Below are 16,129 nucleotides of genomic sequence, written 5' to 3'. Positions count from 1 at the left end.
TCTGGGGAGGTCCAGGGGGAGACACAAGTGGAGAATCTGAGAGTGGGGTGGGGGAGCTGGCCTGGGCTCCCACTGGCCAAGGGGGGCAGTGTGGTCCCTTAAGGCAGGTGGGGATGGGGGGCCTCACCACACCAGCCCACAGTCTTTGGCCCAATCATTTTTTGTGTGTGTGAGACAGTTGCTACAGTTTCACATTTTGGAGATGGTGCATACGATCTCTCTCCAGCTTACCTGGGAGGATCAGAAGTGTGGGCTGAGTGGGCTGGTGCAGTGAGCTCATCTCATCTCACCCTGCCTGGGCGCCTGCCACCCTTTGATGCAGCCCCCTCCCCTTGGGCCCTCGAACCCCCCACATCCTTGCAGCCAAGCCCATGCCAGCCCTCCGGCCCCCTCCAGGAGATGCTGGCCATCATGAAATCCATCTATGACATGATGGGCCGCCACACCTACCCCATTCTGCGGGAGGATGCACCTCTGGAGCACGTGGAGAGGTTCTTCCAGGTGAGCACCTCGGCCTCCCAGGCCCATGGGGAAGGGCAGCCAGAGGAGGGGGGCCCTGCTCTTAGGGCCCCCCTGGGCAAGCCACTCCCCTCTGAAGCTGCCTCCCACTGCAAGGGGGTTCAACTTGCACTCCCCACCTGCCTGGTTGTCAGGGCCCTGAGAGCGAATTAAAACACCATCCCCACTCCCCGAACTGATGAACTCATTTCCGGGGCAGGCCAGGCCAGGGCTCCTGGATTCCAAGGCAGCTGACTGCCGGGCTAGCATTCCAGTGCCGTCAGTCCGAGAGCGCCCCCAGCTCCTCTGGGGGAGACTCTCTGTGAATGGAGTGGGGATGGGGTGACTGTGCCCTGTGTCCATGGGGACTACTGGGGCTAAAGCCCCACTCCCACTTACTGGGGACCCTGTAGACATGTGACCATCATGTGCCTGGCTGCTCCTTCCACCTTGGCTGCCTGTCCAGGACGGAAGGGGGTCAGATGAGTGTGGCGATGCATTCTGGAAATGTGAGCCAAGACAGCTGCTGGGAAGGGGCTGGGGTGCAGGGTAGGCTTGGGGAGGTGCCACAGGTCAGCTGTGTTGTGGAGGTGGCAGGAGAGGGCACTTATGTGGCCAGAGCAGGGGACAGAGGGGACAGGTTGAGGTAGAAGGAGCCAACCCACGCATCCACTGCCCTGTCCTCAGGCCCGGGGCATGGACCACCCTGGTGGGACATAGACTCATTGAGGGCATGGCTTGGGTTGCAGAAAATGGACCGGAATCAGGATGGGGTGGTGACCATTGACGAATTCCTGGAGACCTGTCAGAAGGTAGGCGGGATTAGGACTTGAGGACACCCAGCAGCCTGTCCCTGGCAGTGCCCGGACCCCACCCCGCCTCCAAGCTCCACTGTCACTCTTGTCTGAGCTCTTCCCCTCCCCACTCCTTCCTGCCAGCCCTCAGCCCTGCCCTCCTGGTGGCAGAGGGGACAGATGTGGGGCCACGGGAGAGTGACTGACCCCATGGCCCTTGGGACAGGGTCACATTGTGGGAAAGGCACCTGGGGCCTCCCCCCTCATTGCTGCTGACTGTCCTCTGCAGAGCACCCTTAGTGGGGCAGGACACTGGGTCTGCGCTGGCCGCCAGCCTCACCCCCTGTGCGGGCTGCTCCTTTGCCCCAGGCCCCATCTGAGTGAGTAGCCAGGGAGGTTTGTCTGTCAGTGAGTTAGCTGCTCCCAGGTGGGACTGCAGTCAGGCCGGGGGGCTGAGGACAGACTGTGCCTGACCAGTTCCCCCTTCACCCAGTGAAGCAGACGGAACAGCCACTGCAGGATTCTGAGTCCCTGGCAGGAACCTGCTGAAGGTGGGCTGGATTTGGGCACTGCCCTGCCCTGCCCACCCGGAGTTGACCAAGTCTCTCCTCCTCTCCCACAGGACGAGAACATCATGAGCTCCATGCAGCTGTTTGAGAATGTCATCTAGGACATGTCGGGGGTGGGGGTTCTCGAGTGCTCATTGCCTCCTCTGCCCTCAGAGAAACTTCAGTCCTGCCCGGAGCAGCCGCCGTGAGAAACCTTTTTCTAATATATTTGCAAAAAGTGACAATTTGCTCCAGACACACACACACACACACACACACACACCATTCTTCTGGGATGGCAGAAGGGGGACGGAGGTCAGGGAGGGGCTGAGTCTGTCTGAGAGCCAGGCCCACATGAGGAGAGCCGCATACCCTAGCCCAGGCCAGCCCCCAGCCCAGGCCCGTGGGGCATGGCTGTCTCTGGGGTGGGCAGCAGAAAAACAGCCTCTGCAGGCCGCTTGTTGCTGGGCGTTGCCAGGAAAGGGGTCAAGCTCCACAGAGGAGGGTCCTGTCTCCAAAGCAAAGGACCCTCCTGTGTGAGCCCCCCTGCCCCTCCTTCCTGCCACCCTTCTGTCCCACCGCATGTGGCCAGGTTTCAGGGGCTGCTCTTGCCTTGTTCCCCGAAGGGCCCTGCCCACAATGACACTCCCAGAATGCCCCTCACCTGAGGACACTGGAGGGGCAGCTGGGAGTCAAGGGAGTTGGGATAAGGCACAAGACTGCTCACCCCAACATCATCATAGGTCCTGAGGTCACATGGCTCAGGGCCTGGCTGCCAAGGAGCCAGAGGGGCAGAATAGGCCTGGGAAGGGGCTTCTCCCTCCCTCCTTCCTGTCAGTCCATCTCCTGGGCCCAGCAGCCTGGATAAGTTCCCCAGCCCCCACCCCTCACTTCCAGGTCAGGGCCCTGAAGCAGTGTGGTCGCCCCTCCACACTAGCTCACCCCAGCCCCATCAAGAAGCACAAGCATCCCCAGCAACTCAGGCCACAGCCCACAAGGGGAGCCAGGACACTGCTTTTCCAAGACAAGGCCTTCCTAGTGGGCTGAGACTTGGATCCCAGCAGTCCCAAATCCGGATGGCCCCAGGGCACACGCATCGGGGTCAGTTCTGTGCCTCAGAGCAGTGGGGGCTTGAAGCCCATCCCCAGCCCAGCTCACCAACATTCAAAAGCACAAACCCTGGGGACTCTGCTTGGCTGGGTTCTGCTCTGGGGATGGAGGTGATGTCAGCCAGAGCCAGTGATGAGGGCGGAGGGCCCTGAAGCAGGGTGGCAGGTCAGAAACCTCCAGGAGAGAGAGAGAGAGAGGCTGCTCCTGCCTGCCTAGGCCTCCCAGAGAAGGAACCCGGTCCCAGGCAGCACGGGCCCTTCTGAAGACATCCCCATACCATACATTCCATCAGCTGCCGCCCTGTCCCTGCTCCCGCCTGGCCCTAGGGCAAACAGGGCCTTCGAAGGAATGGCCAGGTGGCAAAGGCCGTGGACATTGGCCTGGCTTGGCCTCAGGGACCCCTGGGCACCCCACACAGGTAGTCCTTCCCCTTGGAGTTGCACTGACACCCCACCTCCAGTCTGACTGGGGGGTCCCTCTCCCCTCCTCTAGGAGGGCATCAGCTTTCCCTGGCTCAGGGATCTTTCCCCCATCCCCTGACTCCAGCCCAGCCCTCCCAGTTGGTGTAGCACTGCTTCTGAGGGGCCGAGGCAAAAGGAGAGGGTCACCGCGATGCTCCCGCCCCCCCTTGGGCTCAGGCCAACTGGCTGCACAGTCAACCAGGAGGGGTCTCTCCCAGCTTGGAGTGTGGACTGGCCGCATGTCTGCATGGCAGAAGTGTCTGCTGGGGCATGGCCTGGGAGGGTGGTTCCTGTTCTCAGCGCCCACCAATATTCAGTCCTGTATATTTTAATAAAATAAACTTGACAAAGGAAAGGGATTCTTGGTGACTTTACCCTGACTCTGAATTGCAGTTCGCCCCCTGGTTCCCATCCCTGCTGGTATTAACGTCGGCTCCTGCCCAGTGCTGTGCCAGTAAATGTTGAACATTCCCTGAATCCTAGCAGTTGTCAATTTCCATGCTCACTTGCAAGCTCCCACTGTGACGTCATTTAAGGTGGAGTCAAAAAGATGTTTACAGTTGGGAAACCTTAAGAAGCTCCAGACCTGAAGAAATGAGAACCTGGGGAGATGAAAAAGCGGGCCCCAACTCGGGGGGTGAGAGGAGGGAGGTTCTGGGGGTCTGGCAGTGCTGCACAAATCCTAACTTTACAGAACAACAGCCAGTCTCCTAATTAGAAGATCCGTAGCTTCGCCTTTTCTCCACGTGGGGTTTTACCAGAGATGCCATTAGCCTGTCGGTCCACGTGCTGTGCTCCCCATTGACCACCAGGGGGCAGCGGTACCGCATGGCAGCCTCCTCACCCATTTCCTGCCCTCATTCCCAAGGTTCCTGAGGAAGCGACTTGGAAGGAAGCCACTTGATATTTCTTTCATAGCCCCAGACATTTTCATGTGTCTGCCTCATTCTCCACGTGGTTTTGCCCCAGAAAACTGAATTTATCAAGTAACAATTCTACAGGCACACTGAGTCCACTGAGCTGGATGCTGGGAGACAGGACACGATGTCAGCCCTATTTTATTAACTAGGGCACACATTAACTACTCAGATTCCATAACCATCACCACACAGCTGATTTAATTCCAGCCCCAGAGCACATAGGGTTAATGTTCAATTTTGCTGGCCTAGCCTTAGCTATTATGCTATTGAAAATCCTGAAAAAAATCTTGGAAATATACCTGTTGAAAAAACAAAATTCAACCAAGTAAATGTGAAGATCTAACTGGTTTTATTAAGTGATTCATGCACTGGGCAGCATTCCCTTTAGAAAGGAGAGAGATACTCCGAAGGGCAACAGGGGGAGGTTTTTAAAGGCAGGACAAGGAAGTCACAAACAGGAAGAAAAAGGATTATTTTGGTTGAGGTCACTTCCATTTGAGAACAAAAAGATCTTATTAAGTGGATTCCTTCTGGGGGGATGGAGAGGACATATGTGACAGGTTATCATATCCATACTGACCAGGAAATTACTGACCGACTACATTTCTGCAATCGGTGAGGTATTCAGCCCCAGTCTGGTGATCTAGCCTAGAAGAAGTGATGCCATGCTGGGCCTGTGTCTTTCTGGAGGATCCAGAAGGCCAGACAGCAGACAGTGGCCACAGAAACATTTGTACTGACGGCTACCCTTAGGAAGGAGGCATGTGTAGAGCTGGTTTCAAACAGCCAAAAGTTCTCTGTGAGATCCTTCCAGAAACAAACTTTAAAACAACCACACTTTCCCCATACACACCTTTGGAGACAGAGATCTTTTTGCAGCCTCTCAGAACTCTGCTGTCTCTAACCTTTGCTCAGTGGCCTGGAGCCCTCAATAACATTGTCCTTCAAGCTGGCTGCTGCCTCAGCAGCTCCCGTGGTTGCAGAGCTGTTTGCCCCGTGAACTAATCGGCGTGTGCCTGCTTTGGGTGGGGTTTCTGCCTCCTCCTTCACACCAGATGGTGACCCTCCAGCAATCGTCTTTCATGCTCCTTCCCAGTTCCCAGGTCTGCACCAAGGGAGGCATCATTCCACAGTTATCAAACACCATCTACACACCAGGCATGGGCTGCACCATAAGGAGACCACAGGGGCTAAGCCATAGTCTCTGCCTCTGGGAAATTCAAGTCTTCTGGAGACATTGGAAGGCAAGAAGTCCAAGGCAGTGATCTGGGCCATGAGGGAAGTTTCCATAAAGCACAGGCCAGGTGGGACCAAGCCCCCCAGGGCAGACTGCAGGGGGATTGGACTTCCCATAGAGCTATAAGGGAAGAGGGGACAGGCTCAGTGAGGTGGGGAGGATGCCCCTTAGGGTAAGTGCTCCTGAAGGCCGTTTAGGATGCTCGGGAGCCTTTCTCCTGTCTGTCCCTATTCCAGACAATAGCTGTGCTGCCAAGTCAGGAAGCTTCCAACATCTCATGTGAGGCCCTCCTTGAACCAGGCTCTGTCATCCTGGACATGGTTCCTTGTTGCTTCCATTGCCCCATCAGCCTTCTCTGTCCCAGACAAGCTGCCAAGGCCATGGACACTGTTGCCATCCCAAAGCAAGTCCTGGGGCCCTCTCCTGGCCCTCTCACCCACTTGCAGGCACTTTAGCCCTTCAGGTTCAGGGAGCATGGAGGCCAGCCACCTCTGGTTCGCACAGGCCAGCTCTAATGGCATGGACTTTGTCTGAACCAGATGGCTGTAAAGGGACTAGGTGGCAGGATCCGGCTGCCTGCAGGTGAGCTCTGCAGGCTTCAGAGACTGGAGGAGAGAGTGGGGCATGGGGCCCAGCCAGACGGAGGCAGGGCCTGTGGACAGAGCCAGGACCAGTGTGGCCAGGGTTCCCTGAACCTAAGTAGGAGCAAGATGAAGGAGTGGGAGGGACTCATCTCACCACACCCCACGCACTCACACGGGGAAATGCAGATATACTGATGGGGAAGACACCGGTCAGACTGGCCCTTGGCCAGAGCTGAGAGGTCCCAGAGAAGCAGCAGTGTAGCAGGATGCACCTGACAGGATGGGGGAGTCCCTGGAAGCAATTCAGGCTCCTCCTGAGCAGGCAGTGAGAGCAGCCCTCTCGTGGGTACCGGTGGCACCAGTCAGGGGATCCACTGCCCCGACCGCCTAGGGCCATCAGTCTTAGGACTGGGCTCCCTCAGCTGCTGTTTACTTTTTGGTTCTGTCTGTTCCTCCAGCAGAAACCCCCAGATTTGCTCCATCTCACCAGTCCTGTCTTCACTCTCGCACCTTGGCCTGGGCACAGGGTTCCCCTGTTCACACCTCTTGCTTGGCTTTGAACATTGTGGAACCTTCCTGCGGGCGCAGGCACTGTGTCTCCCCCATCTCTCTGCCTGAGATGGCTCCTTGGTTCCCCTATCAGCAAAAGGCCATTGGGACTTTCTCTCTCGGGGTAGTCCCTGGACCCCCAAGGGACAATGAGGGAAGGCACCTGATTGGACACCAGTCTTCAGCCTCCCCAGCGCCCACCCTCTTCTTAGGCAGTGGCCCCCGACCTCTGCTCTCTGTCTGCCTGTGAAGCCCCCCAGGCCAGGCCTGAGCCAACGGGGGCAGGGCCTTGTCTCAGCCAGGGGGCCCGGCGAGGCCCATGTTGGTGAAAGATGCCGCGCCCTTTCTCCCTGAAGCTGGGGGTGTGAGTCCTGGAGCCACGGCTGCCTCGTCACTGCGTGGGGCCGTGGGAATGAACCAGTGCCCAAGACAGAGGGACTGAGAGAGAAAACAAGGGGGACGCTGGCCTTTGAGCTCAAGATCAAGCTGCACCTTCAGCGAGCCCCTCCCTGGACTCCTGATTTACAAAGGCCACTAAAAGGTCCCCACCACCACCTCCCTTAAGTCAGTTAGGACTGGGTTGACTGGCACTTTCAGCTCAAAAGTTCTCAACCTCTGTAACTCTAATGTCAGACTCGGCTGTGGAGAGGTGCAATGCTTTCCTGACTCCGGGAAGCCCTGAAGGAAGGTGGCAGGGGCAATGTGCCCAGTGCTGTCTCCCCTGCCAGACTGTGGGCATCTTGGTGCAGGAGCCACAGTGCACCCCGGGGCCCCAGCTCTGGCACTGTGGCTGGCAGGTGGGGGAGAGCAGTGCTGGTAATGCTGCTGTCCTTTAGGTTATAGGGAGGAAGGCCATGGTAGACAGCCCGGGGTGGGGCCAGGTGACAGCCTCTGAGCCTGCTGGGTCACGGGACCAGCTCTCCCTCTCGAGGCACCAGTGTCAGCGACCTTTGAAACATCTCTAGTCTGCACAGTAGGGCATTTCGCCTGAGCACCCACCCCCAGCCCAGCCCCACCCTGCCCGCTTGCCTCCACATTCCTCTCCTGGGCAATCGTGTGACCTGCCCCAGGAGCTCAGCACAGGAAGCCTGTTTACCAGTGTTGAAAAATCACCAATACAGTAAAACATCCAGACACTAGAAATAAGGCCCCAAAGAGCAGGTCATCAGTCAGTCACCCACAGCCAGCAGCCAGCCAACCAGGACTGCAAAATCCTCAGGTTCCCCGCTTTGTTGACAAACTTTCCCAGCCTGAGTGGAATTTTGTTCTGGGTAGAGCAAACGGGACCCAGAAGGGAGGAGACTGTGCTGCCACCTGGTCCCTGTCCCCTGTGTCTGTGGAACAGGAATGAAGACACTGGTGTGGAAGACATCTTCACTCCATCCCGGTCCCCTGGCCCATTGCCCTTGTAGACCCAGCACTGTGCAGAATATTTACAAACCATTAATAATAATGCAAGACATCAATAAAGTAAATCATACAAAAGTGTATACATTTATAAACAGTGCCATGGCCACAAAGGTGAAGCCCTTGGTTCCGGGAGAAACTTTGGACAGGCCATGTGAGCTCAGGAGGCTCCCTAAGGGCAGCAGCAATTGAGCTGACCCTGAAGGGTGAGCAGGAGTAGGCAGGTAAAGGCTGTGGCCTCGCAGGGAGACAGCACCGCTCAGAATCAGAGGCTGGGCTGGTGGGGCCGGAGCCTGGAATCCTGGGTGCAAATGCAGGTGGAAAAGGGAGTTCAGCGGTGTGGAGCAGCCATTAAAGATCCTCTGAAGGCTTCAGCCTCATCCTCAGAGTAGCAGGAAGCCACTGACTAATTTTACTGCCAAATCAGTGCTTTGAAAAATGCCCCTCTGGCTGAAACATGGACAACAGATTGCAAGGGGCCAGAATGGACTCAGGGAAACCAGTGAGGAGGCTGTTTGGTCAGTGACTCTGGACAGCTGCAGAACTGTCAGGAATTTTACATCTCAGAGTGATTCTTGTTCAGGGTCTCTCATGCCCTTGCTTTCAGAAGGTAGCTGGGGTGGGAGTCACCTGAGAGTTGAAGTTTATGACATATAGGAATGCTAGATGGAGCTTCTAGAAAGCACCAATAGGTGAATCATCACAGTCCACACTAGGGCTGTGGGGCCCGTCAAACCCCCTTCTGAGATAACCACCCTCCCTTTGAGAAACAGCCCTGGTTAGCTGTTGGGCTTTGCTAGAGACTGAGCACCTAGCCAGGGATGCCAATGGCCATGCAGCCTGGGCCTCCCAAAACAATCTGGGTGTAGTCAAACCCCTTAGTCATAAGGTTGTACATGTGCAGCAGCCATCTGTCATTCACATGGAAATAGGAGATGAAAGGCTGAGCTTAGGTAAGTGTGGAAGGAGCAGGTGGCTCAGATTCTTTTGACACAAACACCAGTCACATTACCTCCTGTCTCAACATATGCCCTAGACTTCCTGGGATGGTCTTTAGGATCAGTTTACTGAGGATGAAAAACTCAACCATAGTTTGCAGATGGGTCTGCATGATATGATGCTGATTCCCCTCCCAAAGTGCTAAGCTGCAGCATGACCACTCATTCAGGTATGACCTTAAAGGTCAAGGGAAGGAAAAATTCTTCTTGTGGATAGAATTTGGGCAATATATTTGAATTTATGGAGTGAGAGATGACCAGAAGTATGAATATGGTCATTGATTCATGATTAGTTGTTAATGGTTTGGCTTCATGGTCAAGGACTTGGAAGGAACAGGAATGGAAGACTGGTGCATTAGTCAGTGTTCTCAGAGAACAGAACCAACATGAATAGATAGATGATAGACAGATAGATGATTGACAGATAGACAGATGATAGATATAGCTAGAAAGATGATAGATATAGATAGGTGATAGATAGATAGATATAGATAGATAGATAGATAGATAGATAGATAGATAGATAGATAGATAGATAGATAGATAGAGATAGATGATGGATAAGTAGACCCTTTAAGGAACTGGCTCCTGCTTGTGGAAGTACTGCACATTCAAAATCAAATGGGGTAGGCCAGTGGGCTGGAGACTCTGGGATGTGTCACAGTTTAGGTCAAAAAGCCATCTGCTGGCAAAATTCCTTCTTGCTCAAGAGAGGTCAATCTTTGTTCTACCAAAGCCTTCAACTGATTAGATGAGGCCCACTCACACTATAGAGAGCAATCTGCTCTATTCATTCACCACTGATTTAAATGTTAATTACATCCAAAAAACACTCTCACAGAAACATACAGAATAATGTTTGACAAAATTTCTGGGCACCATGGCCAAGCCAAGTTGACACATAAGATTAACCATCACAATTGGTGACAAGAAAGTCTAGAGAAGAGGTATGCAAATGAATCTCTCTGAATGAGCATCAATATGTGAAGATATTGATGTACACATGAATGCTCACCAAAAGGCATCCACTGCACAGGAGACACTTAATAGTCAGGTGGACAAAATGACATACTGTCTGTATGTTCCATTCCCTGAAGATCATGTCTGATGTGGAAAAATAATGAGATCAGTTTCAGATACATTGAGTTTATAGTGCTTTTACAACATCAAAATGGAAATGCCCAGTTGGGTTCATGTGAGTGAGACTTTCTTTAGATGATAATAAAACCATCAAGCATGAAAATGATTGCTCAGGGATCCTACTGAGTAAGAAGATAAGTAAGGACCATGTCTTGAGAGATACCAACATTTATAGGTTGGATGGAGAAGGGCAAGCTTGCAAAAGTAATGACGATAGAGGAGGAAATTTGAGAGAGTGGTAGGACAGAAGGTTTAGCAGGTCAGACTATGTATGACTGCAAGTAATAGGGACCCAAAATAACTTAGAAAAGATATTTTTCCTCTCCTGCTTAAAAGGCCAAGACTCCCATCTTAACACCTAGCAACAGCTATTAATCTGGTCTCCATCTCTGTACTTTTGAGATGTTCTATAGGTGGTGACCTTTTGAGATTTGCCTTTTTTATTCAACATAATGTCCTTGAGAACCATTCAAGTAACTGTGTATCCAAAGTTGGTGCCATGCTCTTGGCAACTAGTGTTCCACTGTATGGATGTACCACATTTTCTTTAAACTTTCACCTATTATAAAGTATTTTTGTTGTTTCAATATTCCTTGCTATTAAAAATAAAACTACTATGAATAATCATGTACATATTTTCATTTCTCTGGAATAAATGCCCAGAAGTACAATTGCTGGGCCACATGGTAGGTGCATGTTTAGTTTTTTAAGAAAGAGCCAAACTATTTTCTAAAGAGGCTATGGCGTTTTACATTCCTACCAGCAATGTATAATAGATCCAGTTATCTACATCTTCTCCAACATTTGGAATTGTCACTACTTCTTATTTTAGCTCTTCTAGTAAATATGCAGTAATATCTCATCCTGGTGTTAATTTGCACTCTCCTAATCTCTAATGATGTTGAACATCTTTTCACGTGTTTGTATGCCACCCGTGTAGCTTCTTTGGTGAAACATCTCTTCATGTAATTTACCTATTTTCTAATTAGATTCATTTTTTTCTCTGTTGATTTTTGAAGGATCTTTGTACATCCTAGATATGAGTTCTTTGTCACATATGTGGTTTGCAAATCTTTTCTCCCAATCTGTAGTTTTTATTTCATCCTCTTGACATCCTTTTGCAGAGAAAACGTTTTTAATTTTGATGAAATACACCCATTGATTTTTTATTTTTCTTTTCTTTTGTTATGCTTTTGGTGCAATGTCTAAAAACCTTTCATCAAGCCATAGGTCTCAAAGATTTTCTCCTGTATTTTCTTCTAAAAGTTTGATAAATAATTTCACATTTTAAATTTAAATCTGTGATCCATTTTGAGTTAAATTTTGTGTAAAAGGTATACCATTTAGGTCATGGTTCATTTTTAAGAGATGCTCCCTTTGTTGAAAGGACACTTTTCTCCATTGAATTGCTTTTGTATCTTTCTCAAAAACAAGTTGGGCATATTTGTGTGGGCCCATTTCTGGGTTATCTTTTCTGTTCCATTGATCTGCCAACCACACAATCTTGATTACTGTAACTACTTAAGTCTTGAAATCAGGTAGACTGATTACTCTCTTTATTTTTCTTTTGCAAAATTGTTTTAGCTATTTTAGTTCCTTTGCCTTTCTGTAACAAGAATAATCTTGTCAATATATACACAAAACATCTTGCTTGGATTTTGGTAGGAGTTGTGCTAAACTTGTATACCAGTTTGTAGAAAATTAACTTCTTTACTATGTTGAATATTCCAATATATGAACATGGTATGTCTTGTTATTTATTTTGATCTTTGATTTCTTTTACCAGTGTTTTTCAGCACAAAAGTCCTGCACAAATTCTGTTAGATTAGCACCTAATTATTTATTTTTCTTTGAGAAAATGGTATTGTATTTTTAATTTCAGTATGCAAATTTTCATTGCTAGTCTGTAGAAATATAGTTGATCTTTTACTCTGTGACCCTTCTGGACTCACTTATTCCCAGGAGCCTTGTTTTGTTTTTGTTGATTCCTTGGGGTTTTCTAGGAAGACAATCTTGTCACCTGCAAATAGAGATAATTTTATTTCTCCTTTCTAATCTGTATGTTTTTCATTTATTCTCATTACCTTATTGCAATAACTAGAACTTCCAGTACTATGATGAATAATAGTGGTAGGAAGAGACATTCTTTCTTGTTCCCAATTTTAGGAGGAAAGTATTCAGTTTTTCACCATTAATTATGATGCTTTTTGGTAGATTTTTTTTTATCAAGTTGAGGGAGCAGCCCTCTATTTTTAGTTTTCTGAGTTTTTATCATGAGTGGTGTTGAATTTTGTTAAGATGCTTTTTCTACATTAATTGATATGGCTTTGTGATTCTTTAGCCTGTTAATATGGTGAATTACACAATTAGTTTTTGGATATTGAACTATCCTTGCATTTCTGAAACAAACCCCATTTGGTCATAGTAGAGAATTGTTTTATACATTGCTGAGCTGTATTTGCTAATAGTTTTTAAAGGATTTTTGCATCTACATTCATGAGATATTGGTTTGTAGTTTGTTTTTTTTTGTACGGTCTTTGGTTTTTGGTATCAGGGTAATATTAGCTTCACAAATGAATTGGGACACATTCCTTACTCTTCAATTTTCTGGAATAGATTATGTATAATTGGTATTCATTCTTCTTTAAATATTTAGTAGAATTCTCCAATGAAACCATTTGGAATTTCTTTTTCAGGCGTTTTTAAAATTAAATTCAATTTCCTTAAGAAATGTAGTGCTAATGATTTATTTCATATTGGGTGAATTGTGATCTCCATATTTCAAGGAATTGGTCCATTCTTTGAAGTTGTCAAATTTGTGTGTAGATTTGTTTCTTTTTTCTTATTATCTTTTTGATATCTTCAGGGTCTGTGGTAAGATCACCTATTTTTTTCCTGATATTAGTAATTTGTGTTCTTTCTTCCTTTGTCATTTTTACTTGTTTAGGTTTACTTTGAGCTGTGGGAGTCAAACTTATTGAGAATTTTCCTTCTGTAGACTGTCTTAGCTACATCCTACAAATTTGATATATTTTGCATTTTCACTAAGCTCAATGTATTTTGTCATTACCTTTGAGACTCCATCTTAGACCCATGGATTGTTGAGAAGTGTGTGTGTTTTAGTTTTGAAGCGTTTAAATATTTTTCCAGTTATATGTTTGTTAGTGATTTCTAGTTTGGTTCTATTTTGCTCAAGGAATACACTCTTATGTTTTCAATTCTTTTAAATTTGTTCAGTTTGTTTTATGATTCAGAATATGGTTTATCTTGGCAAATGTACCATGGGTACTTGAAAAGGATGTGTGTTTTGCTACTGAATTGTTCTATAAATGTTGAATAGATGCTGTTTGTTGATTGTGTTATTGACTTCTACATCTTTTTGGAATGTCTGTCTAGTTGTTCAATCAGTTAAGAAAGGGATATTGAGCATTATAATTGTGGATTTGTTTTTTTCTCCTTTTAGTTCTGTCAGTCTATGCTTCATACATTTTGCACCTCTGTTGTTTGTTACTTAACAGCCTATATTGGTATATTTGTTGTAAGTATTTTGTAGACCCCATAAAGATGACACATGTTATTTTTTTACCTATGCTGACAATATCCGCCTTTTAGTTGGGTATTTAGAATACTTGATATACTCACACTTAATGTAATCAACACATTTGATTATTGCATTTAGCATAATACATTTAATATAATTATTTATACTTAATATAACTGTTTAATTATTGTTATATTAGGGCTTAAATTTCCCATTTTATTTTTTTGTTTTCTGCTTATTTTGTTCTTGTTTCTCTGTTTTCTTTGCTTGCCTTCCTATTGGCTTTTTAGAATTTTTAGACAGTTTTTAGAATTCCATTTTGACTTAGCTGTAGCACTTGAGTTAGTGCTTTGTATTGCTTTTAGTGGTTTCTTTGGGTATTATATTATATACGCATAACTTATCACAGTGTACTGGTGTAGACTTCTTACAGTTCAAGTGAAGCATAGAAACCTTACCTCCCTTTACACTTCCCCATTTGTAACTGTCTTAAATATTTGTTTTATATACATTGAGAACCATATCAGATGTGTCACGTTTGCTTCAATTGTCAAACATAATTTAGAAAATTCAATTTTGTATTCAATATTGTATTGAATTCAATATTCAATATTGTTTTTACCCATATTTTTACCACAACCTTCAATCTTTCTTTCTTCATGATGTTACAAGATTCCTTCTTTTTTCATTTCCTTTTTGTTTAGAGACCATCCTGTAGCCATCCTTTTAGAGTAGGTCTGCGGGCAGCAAATTCCATTAGTTTTCCTTTATCTGTGAGTGTCTTGATTTCCCCTTCATTCTTGAAGGATACTTTTAGATAGATACAGAATTTTAGATTTAGATTAGATACAGAATTCTGGGTTGACAGTTCTTTCAGCACTTGAAAAATGTTGTGCCTTCTGGCACTAATAGTTTCTGATGAGAAACTGATTACAATTCACATGATCTTTCCTGTATGGTTAAGTTGTTTCCCTCTTCCTGCTTTCAATTTTTTTCTTTGTATTTAGTTTTTAGATGTTTGACTGTGATATGCCTCGGCATGAATTTCTCTGGTTAATCCTGTTTGAGGTTCTCTTAGCTTTGTGAATCTGTAGATTTAAGTCTTTTGACAAATTTGGGGAAAGTTCAACCATTATTTCTTCAAAGCCTTTTTTAGCATTGCCCTCTTTCTCCTCCACTTCCAGGACTCTCAGGCCATGAATGTTAAATCTTCTGGTATAGTCTCACAAATTCCCGTGGCTCTATTCATTGATTGATTTCACTCTATTTGCTCTCTATTCAGATTAAGTAATCTCTATTGTCCTAACTTATAATTCTTCTTTGTCTCCTCCATTCTGCTGTTGAGTCCACCTAGTTAATTTTTTTATTTCAGTTATTGTATTTTTAGTTCTAAGATGTTCAATTAGTTCCTCTTCACTGAAATTTTCTATTTTTCATTTTCTTTAGCATGCTCATAAATTACACATTGAAAATCATGATGGCTGATTTTATTACCCTACCAGATAATTCTAACATCTCTGTCACCTTAGGGTGGCATCTGTTGACTGCCTTTTCTCATTTGAGGTTTTCCTGACTCTCGGTATGATGAATGATTTTCAGTTGAAATCTGGACAGTCTGAGTACTATAGGTCCCTGGATATTTTTCAAGTCTTCTCTTTATCAAGCCTCCTCTGACACTGCTCCAATAGGGCAGGGAGGCATGCTGCCCCATTACTCCCAGGTGGGAGTGGAAGTTCAGGTTCCCTTCTCAGCTCCCATTGACACTTGGAAGAAGCTTCTTGTTACTGCTGAGCTGGGCGGCAGCTCCAGCACCTCATTAGGCCTCCACTGACACCACCTTGGAAGGTCAGGAGTACCTTATAATAGTCTCCACATGGCCTCCACTTTGGAGGGCCAGAAGGGGGGGACAGTACAGGCTCCCCATTTGTCCTTCTCTGACCCACCCCACTCTCCACTCTCAGGTGGAGGGAGGGTTGAGGCATCTCATAACAGCCTGGCAAGGATGAAAATCTAGGCTCCCCCCTTTGATCTTGGCTGCTGGTGTCGGGTCTACAGTGTTTTCTGTGTTGCTTGGCTGGAGTACAGCAGTTATTGTCTAAATTCTGTTTTGCTATGCTTTCCTTTTCCTGGTCCTTTGACTAAGGAGAGCACGATTTTCCTGGGGCCTTTTTTGTCTGTACCCATTGGAATTCCCAGGCTGCCAGCTTGTTCAGCACCAAGTCTGGAATATATGAGGAAAAAAGAACACCAAGAGAACAGCTGGTCTACCGTCATCTTGCCACCAGTTTTCTCATGTTTGTTTTGTATGGGTTTTTAGATGTATTTAGCAGGAGGAATAGGGA

The 16,129-nt window shown here is 47.3% G+C and overlaps 1 protein-coding gene across 9 annotated transcripts in view; it reads left to right on the top strand.

The window, feature by feature from the left end:
* The window catches only part of KCNIP3 (potassium voltage-gated channel interacting protein 3), a 78,304-nt gene extending 74,538 nt beyond the window's left edge, over window positions 1–3,766 (top strand). For 5 of the 9 annotated variants that reach the window (XM_073240568.1, XM_017659783.3, XM_073240561.1 and 2 more), the window contains 3 exons: window positions 364–501; window positions 1,248–1,310; window positions 1,915–3,766. In XM_073240568.1, coding sequence (XP_073096669.1) covers window positions 364–501; window positions 1,248–1,310; window positions 1,915–1,962 — 249 coding nt within the window. In that variant the 3' untranslated portion in view covers window positions 1,963–3,766. The remainder of the gene's footprint in view (window positions 1–363; window positions 502–1,247; window positions 1,311–1,914) is intronic. The other 4 variants (XM_017659785.3, XM_017659788.3, XM_036994660.2 and 1 more) reach the window with 3 other exon arrangements.
* The last annotated feature ends 12,363 nt before the right edge of the window (window positions 3,767–16,129 follow it).

The sequence above is a fragment of the Manis javanica genome, chromosome 1 (assembly GCF_040802235.1).
Source record: "Manis javanica isolate MJ-LG chromosome 1, MJ_LKY, whole genome shotgun sequence".
Classification (NCBI taxonomy): domain Eukaryota; kingdom Metazoa; phylum Chordata; class Mammalia; order Pholidota; family Manidae; genus Manis; species Manis javanica.
Note: the sequence above shows the minus strand (reverse complement) of the source record. Positions and strands in the feature narration are given on the sequence as shown.